The 15,705-nt window shown below is 49.1% G+C and overlaps 1 protein-coding gene across 3 annotated transcripts in view; it reads right to left on the bottom strand.

The window, feature by feature from the left end:
- Nucleotides 1–1,911: 1,911 nt before the first annotated feature.
- Nucleotides 1,912–15,705, bottom strand: part of nr6a1a (nuclear receptor subfamily 6, group A, member 1a) — a 77,513-nt gene continuing 63,719 nt past the window's right edge. For all 3 annotated transcript variants that reach the window (XM_072707270.1, XM_023840694.2, XM_023840695.2), the window contains 8 exons: nt 11,010–11,240; nt 9,840–9,895; nt 7,947–8,113; nt 7,433–7,669; nt 6,670–6,924; nt 5,195–5,316; nt 3,659–3,811; nt 1,912–3,527 (listed from right to left, as the gene is read on the bottom strand). In XM_072707270.1, the coding sequence (XP_072563371.1) occupies nt 3,391–3,527; nt 3,659–3,811; nt 5,195–5,316; nt 6,670–6,924; nt 7,433–7,669; nt 7,947–8,113; nt 9,840–9,895; nt 11,010–11,240 (1,358 nt within the window). In that variant the 3' untranslated portion in view covers nt 1,912–3,390. The remainder of the gene's footprint in view (nt 3,528–3,658; nt 3,812–5,194; nt 5,317–6,669; nt 6,925–7,432; nt 7,670–7,946; nt 8,114–9,839; nt 9,896–11,009; nt 11,241–15,705) is intronic.

Below are 15,705 nucleotides of genomic sequence, written 5' to 3'. Positions count from 1 at the left end.
CTTTGGCGGTTAGATCCATACTCACTCTGCCGGCATTGATTATAAAAGGTGCTGAAACACCTGCGGTCAAGATATGCTTAATAATTTGGAAAAACTGGCTTATAAAACAGTAAAAACATAATAAAAAGCAGAATAAACACAGCCCTTCACAGACAATGAGCCCGAGTTGCCCGAAAACTCCGATCAAGTACCACTGCGGAGAATCAAATGGCAAGAAAAAAAAAGTGTTTGACACAGAAAAGTAGGTAACAGAGGTGGGGAAAAACCCAAAACAATAAATAAGATTAACAACATCCCATAATATCCCAGTGTGACATGATGCCACAGTAGAGGTAGTATTTGTGTAGAAATTGCAACTGCTAAACAACTCCACGGTGAAGATACATTCCACGATTTAGAAAAACAAACGTAAATCTCCGAAGACATGGCAGAAAGGCCAGATGAGCAAACAGGCGGGCGGGCAGGACCGTGGGTGTAAGCAGCACTCAGTAGTACTAAATCTCAGGCAGATAGGACAGGTCCAGAACATCACTCACCACTGGAGACCTACGAAAACATTTGTGAGCACCGGCTTGTGAAAGAACATCGTAGCCTAGGCCTCGCAGGGTCAGAGGTCACCGCTACCCATACATGCGCTTCTGGACACGGGCCTCCCCAAGGCCTCATGTCGATCCCTGAGCTTTTTGGAGGGTGCGGTGCATGTTCGGTGCATGTTCGGCGCCCCCCCCCCCCCCCCCCCATCTGGACCTGAGCTCAATTACACCTGGTCTCCAACACATCCTTCATTAGAATTCCACCTGCTGAAGGTGTAACCTCTGAAGGGCTCAACCCGGCACCCCGTATCGCCATCGGGGGAGGAGAGGAGACCATCGTGGGCATCTGACAGGCTCTCCGAAAGAACTCGGAACAAGGCAGAAACAAACAAACAAAGAAAAACCCTTCACTTTTAAGGATGTGGGGAAAAAATCTCAAATAAACCCTCGCTGAAAATTCAAAATATTTGCAGTAACTATTCATTAGGATAAATGGAAGATAAACACTCGAGCTGAAGCCAATGAAACAAAACGAAAGAGAAATGAGTATCTAAGGCTCTGTGGCTCCACTTCAGCTGAAAATCCAAAAATGCCGGCAGACGGCCGTGGGCGTGTGACAGGGACACGCTGAGGGGAAAGGCCAAACGTGGTTTGAACAAACAGCTCGAACACAGTAAAGCCAAGCCTTTGGTATCGCTTGTCATTTGTCATTGTCTGGTGCAAATTGTAAACACTTTAATTTTTTTTTCTTTTTAAAAAGTACATTTAGCATTTCTGGAATGTTCTTTGCTTAGACAATGGCTGGTGAGACCATTCAGCGCTCATCCTTGGGGAGGCGCTCTGGCACTCTGTAGCACCCCATCCTCTGCTGGGTCCTGAGATGATGTGCAGCCTGAAAACCATCCGCAGTATTCATCACTGAATCCACTCCTTCAACAGCCACATGGTTCCATTAAGGATCAGCCAAATCCAAATTTTCCCTGGTTTGAATTTCTGAGTTTTGATATTCCAGATCATCAAATGTACCCTTCAAACCAAAGACTCCCTCCCCCCCCCCAAAAATAAAAATAAAAACAAAGGAATACAGACAAGAACGTGCCTACTGAAACAAGCTACAATATCCTAAAACCTACAGCTACAAACTCTACATGTAAAATCGGCATAGCGACATCTGAGTAACTTCCGAATGCAATAAAAATACATTCACTTTACCCTGTTTTAACACAAGTCCTAGAGGACCTGAGAAAGGACCAATGAGAGCTCCAATGAGCTAATGAGCAACCAATGGGAGCAAGCGCAGAGCTGGGGGTGTGGTCATGGCATGGAGAGAACTGTCTTGTTTCCAGACCCTTCCTCAACCTACATCCAAACTCTGACAGATTTTACAAAATGGAAATCTCAAATTTAGCACTAAAATACTGGAAAGGATTGCACCCATCCAGTCTGAGGGGCTTCCTGCCACCAAATCAATATTTCTTATGGGGATTTTCCTGTTTATAACCAGGCAGAAATGCATTTCAGGTCACAGAAAACTGACAGGAACCGGAAGCAGCTGATTCACCAGCAGGTAAAAGTCACTGTTTGGACCCCTGGGGGGGCACCGGCTCCAGCTCTGCGGCTCAGGGCAATCCCACCCACCAGAGGTTCATCTCCCCGACTGCTAGGCACCAGCTGCATCTCTGTCAGACTGGCTCATGCCATCAGCACGCCATGGACGCCTGCCCTACACCACCACTCCTGTAGAGGGCGCTCAAAAACATCTTGCATAATATTCCTACACTTTGGTCAAAAAGCAAGGAGAGGAAAAAAAACAAAAACAAGCAAACATAAAAACACACCTCACTCTCTTTCTCCCCCCACTCCCTTTTCCCCAGTCCAGGATTGTAGAAAATACCCGTATAAATTTTTTCTTGCATTAGCAAGCCGCCCGACAGCAGAAAAACGACAGGCAAACCTTCCTGGGAGCCAGACCTCGGCATACAGCTGTACTATGAGGCAAACCTGACACACAAAATAAATCTATCAATGTTTATATATATATATAGCCTTTTAAGTATATCTAAAATATAATGAACCATTTAAAAGACTGAATAAATTAGAAGATTCAGTCTAACTCTTAAGTCTATTGTATATATATTTCTCTCCTTCTTAAAGCTTCCTGATGACACACAGAAGTCGAGAATAAAATACCTGTTAAGAAGCTGGTTAGCTGGTTACCGAAGCTCGTCATGGCCTGAGCAACCAGCCTATGATCAGCATCTCAGAGAAGCTGCCTGAATACATTCAAACCCGCGCTTTTCAGAAAACAGCCCAGCGTTTCCCATGGTGCAATGCACATCTAACACTGTCCTAATCGGGAAACACGGCAATTTTCGTGACAGCTGCAGCTGTTGAGCAACACTGCTGGACGTGGCAAATTTTTGGTTTAGGGGGGGGGAAAAAGGAATATCGATAACAAAATTTAGACTGGGGAACATTTTCAAGAGAAGGGAAAAAATGGTACCTAGAATAACAAAAATATGTTAATGAGGTAGTCTTTCAATAAAACATAATTCATCTGATGCAATAACCTCGCATTACGAAAGAAATAAAATACATCTATAAAAGCTAGCCCTAAAATGGCAATGCGGTTACATTAAACGATCAAACACACACTTGTAAACTGTGAAGACCGAGGCGTCGTTTTGTGCAGTAGTTTGTACAGAAGCGTGTGCATTGCGTAGGTCGTCATACATTCAGCTCTGTCGTGAAATAAATATAAAGAGAAAATAGCTTAAAATAGCTGCTTGTCACATTCACAAAAAGGGGGGTGCAGTCCCCCTCTGGTCCCTCGCTAAGCGGACTCGGTGGGCGTGGCTTAGTTCCCAGGGGCGGAGCCTGTGGTGATGCAGGGGGAGCTCCCTGTCCTGTAGCTATTCAAGCTGGACTTGCAGGAGTGCAGAACAGCTTTGAACAGCAGGGGGAGCTGTTCCAGGGGGACACTCACCAGCTTCCCTGTGACACAGAAGAGAGACAGGAGCTGAATCCAGGAACGCCGGGGCGTCCGTGTGCGGATAAGCTAAAGATAGGGGGGGTGCCCGTGTGCGGTTAAGCCGAGGACGGGGAAGGGTCCCTGTGTGACTCACCTGCAATGCAGCGGATCTCCGGCAAACACATCATGATTTCCGGGAACCGCTTGGGCTGGTGCGGGTACTTGTACTCCGTGTAGTCTTGGCACACGTACCAGTAACGCTTGTTCAGTTGTTCCAGCTGGGATACGTTAGTCAGCCCCCGAATATCTGTTTTGGGGTGGAGGCGGGTGTCGAGAGACCCATCTTTAATGGCAGCACTTTATTTAATCATTTTAGTTATATTACAGTTCAAAGTTGGAATGACAGAGGATAATGTAAGGCGGTGTCTTTGTACACAGACATATATACCACACACACACACACACACACACACACAGCACAAATACATACGTACATTTACAGTTTATTTTACGGGACACAAATATACTATTATACTATTATGTATTAATTAACCACAAATTAAGTCTTAGTTACATACTGATCTCATGTTAATTCATCATTAATGAATCGTGACAAATGTTTTATCCGAAGCAGTTTGTTACTATATCTGTTACTTCTGTAAACCTTTGTGAACTACTGAAGGAAGAAGTAAGGAATAACAAGTTAAATACTGATCTCACCTTTGTTCATCATTAATGAATCCTGATGCATCTTTTCTCAAGTAGGGACTATATTTGTTCATGATCTCTTCATGATTTGTACTACAGTAGTAGAGGAGTTATCACTAAGTATTTGTATCTTGAAGGGTTACCCATTTACTTATTATACATTTCTGTGGCTATTATTCCCACGCCATGCAGCGTGTTTGTGAATATCGTCAGCATGTTTGTGTTTTGAAAAGCGCTGTATGAATTTACAAGAAGCTCTCACCTTACGTAAAACCCAAAATATCTGAGATACTTTGAGTTTATGGAGGTGCAAACGCTAAAGGCATCATGCACTTGTAAGTAAATTTACACTATGTCTCTACATTTATTTATATTGCTCTTTAGTATGTATTCCAGTATATTTTTTGCTTATATGATTACATAAAATTTACATAAGGGTTCGTGAGACTGATTATGTCATTTGGGTACTGCTTGTATTATTACTATTATTATTAAATATTTTTATTATACCACTTTACAATAAGACTGCCCTTATAAAGGGTCTGTGATTGGTTTATAATAAGGTTATTAATTAGGCTGTAACACTTTGTAAATCATTAAAAGACAATTATAAACAAGTTACAACACTTTTCTTTTTATTAATGAGTTACTACCATTTACAAAAAGGGAGCCTTATTGTAAAGTGCAATTATTATTATTTCATTTTATTGGTTTTATTTTTTAATAATGAAATTTTCCCATAAATAAAAATCTCTCTGTCATTTCTGGCTGTTTCTGAAGCACCGCGGAGCTGCCGTCTCGATGCCCTCTACAGCAGAGAGGCTCTGCCGCGGGTTTCCGTATGCGCGGGGGTGACGTCATTCACCAACTTCGTGATCCTGCGCTTTCTCCGTCTCACTGAGCCGCGTCTTTTTCACCGACCGCCTTAACTTCAGCACTGACACTAAAAGCCACAGCATTAGGCCCTCTGGCCCTTCAGTACCTTGGTTGAGGAAGTTGACGGCCTTCATGCAGACGTACTCTTCACTGCTGATCTTCAGTTGGTGGAACTTGCGGAACAGATATATCAGCCTCTCCATCACCTCCATGCTGTCCTCACTGAACCTGCACACGTACACACGCACACACATACACACGCACACGCGCACACACGCACGTCGTTATCAAAGCACGATTCACGTTGTCCTGACATTGCTCCCTGTTTGCATGACTGTCCAATCAGAGAAAATCCAACGTCCGCAGACCCAGCCGTGAGACCCAGCTCAGGGTGCTGACCAACACAGTTTACCACTGAGCCATTGCGAGATTGTTTTTCTTTAATGCCAACTACAGGCTACAGTATTCTGACGCTGCATTAACACCAGCAACCAGAGGGGGCGATGAAACACCATCAGCACCCCTACTTCCAGTGCTACGGGGCCTGGTTGGATTTAATCCTGTTCAGCTTGGCAGGATAATCAGCTTCCGCACCAAAACCACCATCCTTAAGGACAAGGGACAAGAAAGACTCTTATAGACCCAAGGTCAAACAGCAGTACCCAGCTGGGGCTGAATCCAGCTGCATCTTTAAAGGATGAACAGGTAACTGCCCCCCCCCCCCCCCCCACCATGACATCATACAGAAAACATTTCCTGTAGAGAATGAAGTGGGGGGGAGGGGGGCAGGGTGGGAACGATGGCAGGACAGGATGGACGTCTACAGGAAATAAGAGTGATGTAATCATGGACAGGTAGCAGACCTCAGAATGATCAGATATAGACCAGGATGCTGCAGAGTTGGTACCAAACAAAACCAGAGTGACCCCCCCCCCCAACACGACCACCTCATGAATTTTTGATTAAGTTTTAACCGAAGAGATTTTTCTTCGTCGTGGTAACGGCAGTTTGGGTCACTGCCTGCGCTGTGAAGCAAAGCACCAGTAAATCAGCGGCCCTTTGCATGTCCCGGGTGGGCATGAACCGCGGCAGGACAATAAATCCCACTGAAAAGGAGACAGGGGAATCGGGGGAGGGGGCTAATTTACACCATGGTGGAGCCCAAAGCCGGCACCCCTGCTTCTGAAACCCACGATACGGAACAGGAGCCTTTAGCATTTCCCACAGGGTGATAGTCACAGTCCGGTGGGTCTCCTCACTAATGGAACCTGGCACCGGACCAAGATCAATAAACTCCACCTCAGTGGGAAGAGGGAAAGAGCGCATCCGGCTGTGTGAGGGCCCGCCGTGCTGCGGAAGGGGGGCTCCCATTCCTGCTCGGACCTTCCTGCCCTCAGCGGCTGAACGGTCAAAGTGAACGCAGCCATAACTCTACCGTTAATGTCATCAGAATGTTTTCAGCATGCAGGAGAGATGAGAGAATCATGAGATGGTGCCCCCCCCCCCCCACAGTTTCTCTGGCTCTGGGTGGAGCAGATGAAAGGATCCCCCCCCCCCCCCCAAGCGGGGTCACACCCTCACCCCTGCAGCTCGTCGTCGGACGGCGTGTACTTGGCGGTGACGTCGGCCAGGTCGCCGAAGACCTGGCCGCTGTAGATGGTCAGGCAGGAGAGCAGCAGCAGCTCCTGCCAGGTGGCGCTCAACAGGCAGGTATAGTCCTCGATGGAAAGCTCGCAGAAAAAGGGCAGTCGCTTCACCCAGGAGATCTGCCGGAAGAGCAGCTCGTCTGCCAGCCGGCAGAGCAGGGCGAAGAGCTCCACCTGCGTCACCTTGTATCTGCCAAGAGGGGACAACTGGGTCAACACCACCAGCCACAGGCTTTGGCCAGGGGACGCGGATGGACTGATACCCCACATGGTGTCGGGCAATCGACAAGCAGGACGAGAGGGTGGAGCAAAGAGAAGAATAGAGAAACGAAGGACAGGAGGAAAATAGATATACGACAGGAAAGTGTGTCTGACTAACAGCACAAGTCAAAACATGGGAGGAGTCGAGAGGAGGAAGACAACCGGTCATCTTCATCAGCGTCTTCAGCTTTGCAGCGTTTGAATCTGTAGTGCTTTGTTTACCCCTGGGATCAGTAAAATACATCCATCCATCCATCCATCCATCCATCAAGAGATCATCATCAAGCACTCCCATCATCCAATCGACTAGATGTCTGCGTGTGACTCGGTGCAGTTCAGTGTGGTTGGGTTTGGTGGGATGTGCAGGCTGCTCGGTTGGGTTTGGTAGGATGTGCAGGCTGCTCGGTTGGGTTTGGTGGGATGTGCAGGCTGCTCACCCGTCTTCGATGAGCATGGGGGTTCCCAGGGGTGCCATTTCCTCAGCGGCCACCAGCTGGGAGATGAGTGTTTGCGACTGGGGGTACAGGTTACGGGGCTGGGGGGGCAGCAGGCCCGACTGCGCCGCTGCAGCGTAGCCGAAGAGGTGCGGCAGGAACGGGTAGTGCGGTGCCACCGGTGTGCCCATGTATTGTTCCCGGAGCGCCGATGAGTAGCCATTCATCTCCAGAGAGCGGCTGCGTGGACACAAAGACGACGATTCTTTCCGGAGTCTACCAGCCTGATCATCTTTTAACACAAACCGTCTCAGTCATGGTCCAGTCTTTACTTAGACTTTTTCAGACCATTTCTTTCCAATTCCTTTGTTTTATAAATAAAACTATTCTGACTATGTCACTGGTTTTGCCTGATGAGATTTTGGATATTGTCTCACTGCTTATAGACCCTGAGCTACATTTGCTTGTTTCAAAGACAGCACAGCCCCCCAGCTAGGCCAATGAGGGGGCTACTCACTTCGACGACAAGGTGGAGGCCGGCGAGGGCTGGTTGCCCTCAGATACGCCGTTGCTGGGGGAACTGTGGTCGCTGTCGCCGTTGTTGCTCCAGGTGTGCTCCGGTAGGCTGGCTTCCTCCTTGAACTCCTGGCCAGACATGATCCGCTCAATCTCCTCATCCGAGATCTGGGGAGGGTGAAGAGCAGGTGGGATAGGGTTAGGGTTAGATGAACACTGTCCAGCATGTTCTCAGGTCAGGATCAGGCATTTCTGTAAGAGAAGGTGCACACCCAGAAGTACACAGATGTACTCCAGGAACAACCCCCAACTCCATAGTGTTCCTCTGCAGGAGCTCAAGGGCTGGTACAGAGAGGTCCCAGAGCAGAGCTCAAAAGCTGAGGTACCAGAAAGTGAGCCTGACCTCTCCAGCAGAAGGGTGCCTGCACTCCTCACTGCATTGCCAGACACCAAAAACTGGCTCATGTTTTGACAAATAGGGGATCTGTCAGGGTCCCACATTCTCTAAGGTGACGTGTCCTACCGTGACTCTAGCGGCCTCCTCGAGGAACCTCGAAATGTCACTCGACAACATTTGAGCCCCGAAGAGGAAGAAGCAGATGATAGACAAATGATTTTTGAGCACTCTAAGTCAACATCAACATCACCCTTGACTAGCTCAACGTCATGCTTCAGTAATACAACTCAACGTCTACCTCATGCTTGATGAGGTAGAAACATGGCGGTATTAATTTTCCATTATAAATAGGCAGCAAATACAATACAATCTTTTAATACACGAAGTCTTTGTGTGTTTTCCAAAAAAAAATCCAGGCAGTGATGTGGTAATGCCACATAGTCCTTGCAGCCTTGAGGAAAGGCTACTTCAAGCTGCTCTTTACAGGTTCCAAGTAGACGCAATGAGTCAGCTAGGCACCAAAATGAAAACGAGCGAATGGGTGACCACATCTCCAGCAAGGCGCAAGGATGTCAGTTCTGATCGCAAGGGTGGCCATGGAGACGAGTGTCCGCAGGCAACATTCGTGCTCCTTCGGCCCTGCCGCTCGGGGGACATTTTCAAAAGCTGCTTTGAAAACACTCTGGAATAACAAAAATCCATCCTTGCTGAAACAGGATTTAAAAATCCCCCCCGCCCCAAGCCTGCCTCACCCCCATCTGCACTGACAGGCATTCATACGGCAGAAGAATACATGGGCGACGAGGGGCGGGAGAATCCTGGACGCGGCATGCCATTCAAGAGAGATCACCTTTGTTGGGGGCTCCGCCAATTTCTCTCTGCCGTCGAAGTGATTATTATGTCAACATTGACCATTTCCCATCATTCCCAAAAAGACCCATAGAGTGTACGGTGCATTAACGGTGCCCTCCATTCAGCACTCGGTGGGGCGGTAAACAAAGGCGGGATGACAAACGGCTGCCGCCCGCGCTAATCGGCACGGAGGGGCCTTGCGGGAGATGTGACCGACCTTGCTTGACTTTTATCGCTGTTGTTCTGTAAACAAAAGGCTGGATTTGTCAATAAAGCTGTGTTTTCCTTTCCAGCCGCTGCTGGGTACTGTCTAAAAATAAAATAAAAGGAGGTGGCGGCTCTCTGGAAGTGCTCGGTGAAAAAGAGAAAAACAGCTTTCATAGCGAGGAACGGCAGCAGAGGCAGGCCGACTTGGTCATGGTGCCACCAAACCTGAATCCGTAGAAGACCCCATGCTTACCGCTCCGCAAGTGAAAATGGTTTTTAATAAATGAATTATTTTCTGAATCCTTTGTTCCACTCAAAAGAGTTGAGGACAGAAGTGGGGGAGGGGGGAGGTATCACCACTCCAGACTTTCGGAGGAAACATGCAGACACTGATGCAGACGATGACTGACCCAAACGCTGTGCAAGCAGGACACATACCTGAACAGGCCCGATGCTTTTATTCCGACCCCCAGGCATCCCATCCTCTCTGATTGCTGCAAGACGGAGGAACAGAGAGAGAGAGAGAAAGATTAACCGCCACACCTGTCATTCCAGAGCAGTTCAGGAGGAGGCTGGGTATGTCCTGGACCAAATGTCATAGGGAAAGGAGCATCCCTGCTGTAGACAAGGCTCCCCCTAGTGGTGTGATCTGGTTTTTAAAAATGATCAGCTGGGTCTGCAAGGGGAATAGGTCCACAGGTTGAAGTTACATGCTACTTCCAGCAGAGGGCACCACACACAGACAAACCGCTAGCTGCAAAAACTCTCTGTAAATGGTTGGTTGGTTGGATGGATCAGTTCAGTGTGCAGTTTATCACACAGCAGGCAGCTGAATTAACAACTGGGAAAAATACCCTGTAGGAAACAAAAAATAGGAAAGGCACAGACTGAGTCAGAATCTGATACGGTTCCAGTGCAATCTTCATAAGTCGACCGTGGAAATGGTCCACAGTAAGGAAGAGGAGCAGCAATGAAGAAGGCTGAAGGGCATGTGACCTCAGGACTGCGGCTTTTAACAAAATACAAAAAAAGGCAACGATTCTTCTGCAGGTGGGAACAACAGGGGAGAGCACTTAACCAGGGGCTCCGTTTGAGCTCCATGCACTTGCTGGGGGGTGGGGTTGGTATAAGTGGGCCACAGTCAGTCGGCCTGACAAGCAGCGGTTGGGGGGCGGGGGGGGGGGGGGGCCCTTGCGGCTCTGTGACACATACAAGCCACCGAGAAACAGCACAGCGCCCCCCGGCTGTGGCTCTATTTGGAGCAGCGGCCTGTCAGGTTTCGTCACACTCACGCGCCCCACACACCCCCTGGTGCCAGTGACGAGGCTGGCGAGGAGTGCAGGGTGACATTCAGAGGCGACGGAAAGACCGTGAAGTCAGTCTGCCAGTCTGCATTACAGACCTCGGTGCGATGGGCAGTGTGTGTGTGTGTGTGTGTGTGTGTTTAAAATATAAACAAAATAAAGACCCTTTTCTTTTAAAATTCTACTTTTTAGCTCTAAAGATTAAAAAAAAATTAAAAACAAATATAATTGTATATATTAAGTACATGGTGTGTGCAGGCGGCCGGCTGGCCATTCCCCCCCCCCTGGCTGAGGATCACCTCACCTTTGCGGTTCATGCCCATCTGCAGGCACTTGAGCAGACGGCAGTACTGGCAGCGGTTGCGCTGCTTGCGCGACATCTCGCAGTTGCGGTCGCGGCTGCAGCGGTAGACGCGCTTGTTGCAGATGCTGCGCTTGAAGAAGCCCTTGCAGCCCTCGCAGGAGATGATTCCATAGTGCAGGCCTGTAGCGCGGTCACCGCAGATGAGGCACGTGCGCTGCTCTGCCTGGTCATCTGGGGGGGGGGACACACACAGGCCATCAGGACATGGCGTCGGAGCAGTGACGCACACTCACAGCCAGGAGGCGCCAACAGGAATGCCACCTCCTCCAGAAAGATCCGGAAACGCTGTTCGCAGCACCGTAGCTGCAGTGGTTTATTTTACGCTGCCCCAGCTTTGTTTCCATTTTAATTAACTTCTCATTTAGCCTCCATGCCCCCCTGAGAAACCCAAACAATGTTCTCTTTAATGACCAAGGCTTCTAACAGACTTTCGTGTCAAAGAGCATTGTGTGTGTGTGTGTGTGTGTGTGTTACAGAGAGACAGATTGAGAGAGAGAGAGAGAGAGAGAGGGAGAGAGAGAGAGAGAGTTGGATCAGGGACACTGATCTAATGTGGTATATAGCATGAGAGGATGATTTGAAGACATGGAACACAGCAAATACTCTGACAATGTGCAAACACACATACACACTCACATTGACAGACAGGCAGGCAGGCAGACTGACAGACATACAGGCAGGCAGGCAGGCAGACAGGCAGAGAGACAGACAGGCAGGCAGGCTGACAGACAGACAGACAGGCAGGCAGGCAGGCAGGCTGACAGACAGACAGGCAGGCAGGCAGGCAGGCAGACAGGCAGACAGACAGGCACATTGTCTCCACCTTCAGGGACTAAAGCAGATTTTCAGTGGGAGCAACAAAATGTTTTATTTAAGGCTCCCAGACTTGACAAGACGAGTCGCCCTTGGCAACATGGAGGCAAGAACTGGAGATAACAGCCCACATACCGCCACCCCAACCCGCTGCCTGTCTTCCCTTCGGATTCCCCCGGCCTGGGACAGCACGTGTGAGGGATTCTCAGTGCACCAAACAGCGCCACCTGCAGGCTCGTGGTGCGCCGCCTTACCGCAGCAGTACGACCCTCCCAAACCCGCAGGGCTAGGGAAAGGAGTGGGGGGGGCATCATGGAGGCCGTAATGAGGGGCTTCCAGCAAGCTCTGGTGCCTCATGAAAAGGGGCAGGGCGGGGCAGCCTGGGCTTGGGGGGGGGGCATGTCCCCTCATCTGGCTGTGACACGAGCTGCTCGGCTCAGAACGCAGGGAGGAAAACGGCGTGCAGTACACAGCTCAGACCCAAATTACACAGCGCTGAGAGCCTGAGGTCCGCCAGGGCAGTCAAAGCCAGCACACTTCTTAGAGGGGAGGAACCCCTAACCCACTACACAACCCCCATCCCCCAAACACCACAGTGACCTCCTACAAATGAGAAGTGGCCAGACCAAAAGTCTGCTGGGATGCTGATGCAATATGCAATACCACTGACCACCACAAGGTGGCAGAGCTCCACTCGGCTCTGCCTAAGTCAGCTGGGGCTCGTGGAGAATGTTCCAGAATGACGGACCAGACGATCAGTATCACAATCAGTCAGAGAACCCCACGTGTGATGGAGAGAGGAAGGGAGAGCTGGGGGTGCAGGAACTGGGCGTATCTTGGGGTTCCAGCCCCACTGTTGGTCAAACTCCTCATTATAGAAAGCCTAGAAGACAGCAGCCTTACAAAGTCATCCAGCATCCCCCCATGGGTGTCCTTCACCCTCCCCAGCAAGGCCACATCGCCCCCCCCATCCCATTGCACGTGCTCACTGGCTTTACTGGACTGACAGTGAGGGTGGGGGCTGCGTGATGATATTAAGCCCTCAGCTAAATTACACCCCCCTCCCATCTGCCTGTCAGATTGAGGCTTACACAACCACAACCTCCAGCAGTCTGCAAAAAGATGTCTCTGCAGGGAACATCCGCAAAAGCATCTCCGGAGCTCCTTAACATTTCATACATTTAAAAAAAAAATAATAGGAATATTACATTAAAGGAGCTCAATATGAACAAGTTTTCCCTGCACGTCCAGAGCGGACACCACGCTTGATTGATTAATTAAGTGTACAGGCAGTGAAGATAATCTTCTCCTTATTTAAAACTGCATTTCATCATCAGGAACCTCCATTAATCCTGAGCTCCCTGACCCAGCACAAAGCGTGTCGGAAAATATTAGCGACCAATTAGTTTTTTTTTTTTTTTTTTTTTTAAACTAAAAATGCAGAGGACGCTTTGCACGGCTGGGGGAGAGTGGCATGTATGATGTGGGTTTCACCCCCATGCCCGTCTTATTCCGACGACCCGTCATCCCTGACTAGGTGTCAGCACTGCAAGGAACCGTTCTAATCGCCACGGTAACAGCCCACATTCCGCAGTGCGTCGCACTTTTCAGTCTGAACTAAAGGGTGGGGTTGGGGAAAAAAAGCTGTTTAAAATCTTAAAAATGGCATAATCCTCGTCTTCCTCCACAGGATGAAGCTTTGGTGTGCAGAGAGGGATTTGGGCTCAGCTAAGAAGTTTGCTTTTATTCCTGCTGTCGGAGGACTTAGTGACATCTAAGTCACCCCAAGAAGTCCCCCCCACCCTCGGTGACCTACCCAGCGCTGCCCCCCCCCCCCCCCCCGGTAAACTGCAGAGCAGATGGGCCACAGCGCCATGGTGACTGAGAATGGCCCGCAAAGGCTGCCGCGGGTTGGTTTGCGTCTCAAAGCTCTGTGCGTCACGCCTCAGCAAGCACAAAGGGGGCAAGCACAACAGAAAGGGGCCAACAGAAAGCCAAGGGCGGGCGGCTAAAGAGAGGGAAACATGCCTCACAGCCCTAATTATGATATCCTTTAATGTCATCATGTTTTGAAACACTTATGGTACCCAGTGTGCCGGCAAAAAGAGGACAGCGCCACTCCTGACCAATCACATGATCGAGAGCTGGAATACACAAACAGTGAAATATACCAAACTTAGGGAAAGTGCATGGTTGGACACCCCAGCCGGTCAACACAGGCTGAAATAAAAAAGCAGCTTTGGCCTGAGGGACACACCCAATTTGTCATTATCCTAAAGTTTAACTCAGCAGTATGTGTAATACTGATCCTAAGACTCTTTTTCCAAGCTTTAATTTGACATAACATGTTATTAAACTCATTACATACAAAGTGTATCTGAAGGACAAATACATCTTGGCTTGTAGAAAGTTAAATACCCAGGGTGTGATGTGGCAATGGCAAGAGAACCAGGAGATGAAAAACTGATTGAGCAGCAGGAGGCCCTGACAGTCAAGGAGAGTAACCTGCATTGTAAAGGCTTGTGTGAACCAGCAAAGAAAGCAGGCATCTGCTCCCAGTCTGAACACTGTCTCTCCCTGAGACCACGGGGCTGCCAGTCAGCGGCTCCTGACCCGCAGGACGGGTGCTCCCTCTAATTAACACCGGCCTGTCACGGAGGAATGGCAACTTTCGGTTTGGTGGTGGGGGGATGGGGAGGTCGCACTCTAGCTAGCAGTGACCTTTATGTCTACCCTACCTTTTCATGTTATGCAAAGCAGCTCTCGTTCACAGGGGATGTGGCGGACGCGTGACAGACACGTGCTGAATCGTGGCCGTCCTCGCGCCTTTTGGTTCTTGGGAAGAAAGACAAACGACCAAGAAGCGGTTGGCCGAGAGAAAGAGGCTGAATCACTGACAGACATCTTTTGCCCGAGGCTCAGAATGCCAGAAAATTCAGCTTCACTTGCATCCCCCTCTGCACTTCTGAGAGGAATCACATGGCAAAGGTGAAAGGTCAGCACACAAACTCCACAGCAGGTGCCATGCGAGTCCCTGTCAGGGAAGCCGTCCGGCAGAGATCAGATGGAGAAGGCAGCAAAATGACGGACAGCTAGCTCACTGGTTCAAAACTGGGCAAGAGGCAACAAACTCCAGTGAAGAAGCACAGCAGAAATGCTGTGGTTTCTCTATGTGTTTGTCTACTGACAGAGACTTTAGGTCAATAGCTGAAATCTTACTCTTTATTTACTGCGAGTGCCTGAGGAAATGGCACAGAGACGGTCTACGATCAGCTACTGAAAGCAATTAGCAGGGAAGGACTTAGCATGGCAACGCCTCACGCAGGCACGCTAAATGGGCGGTAGGAGACTTCTAAAGCCTGCAGGAATTAACATTTAAATTGTGTGGGATTTGGCTTTGCTTCTTGGGGGGCATGAGGGTGGCCTGTACTGTATGGCAACAATAGCGGGGGGAGGTCACTGTTGACACAAAAGGATGTTCTGGCTAACAATTAGCAATTAGCAACACACAAGAAAAGGGGAGAGTATTAGCAGAGAGCACAGGGATCGGATTTCAGGACCGCTCTGTGAAGACAGAGAAGGATCTAGCTTCTCTGTAGCAGCACCAGCTAAGCACAGACATCGGGTCTGCAAACGCTAATGGCCAGAAACTCTGCGTCTCCTAAGGATGCGGCAGCCAATCAGGGAGAGATGCCTGATCACATGGACAGACACCCCTATTATCCATACACAACACAATGAGGCTTAATTAAGAGAATTTAAAGAAAACCAGTCGAGATTAACATGCAGAACCTTACAAACTGCTCTCCAGGTGTTTTTTACA

Source organism: Paramormyrops kingsleyae, chromosome 2, assembly GCF_048594095.1.
Source record: "Paramormyrops kingsleyae isolate MSU_618 chromosome 2, PKINGS_0.4, whole genome shotgun sequence".
NCBI lineage: Eukaryota > Metazoa > Chordata > Actinopteri > Osteoglossiformes > Mormyridae > Paramormyrops > Paramormyrops kingsleyae.
Note: the sequence above shows the minus strand (reverse complement) of the source record. Positions and strands in the feature narration are given on the sequence as shown.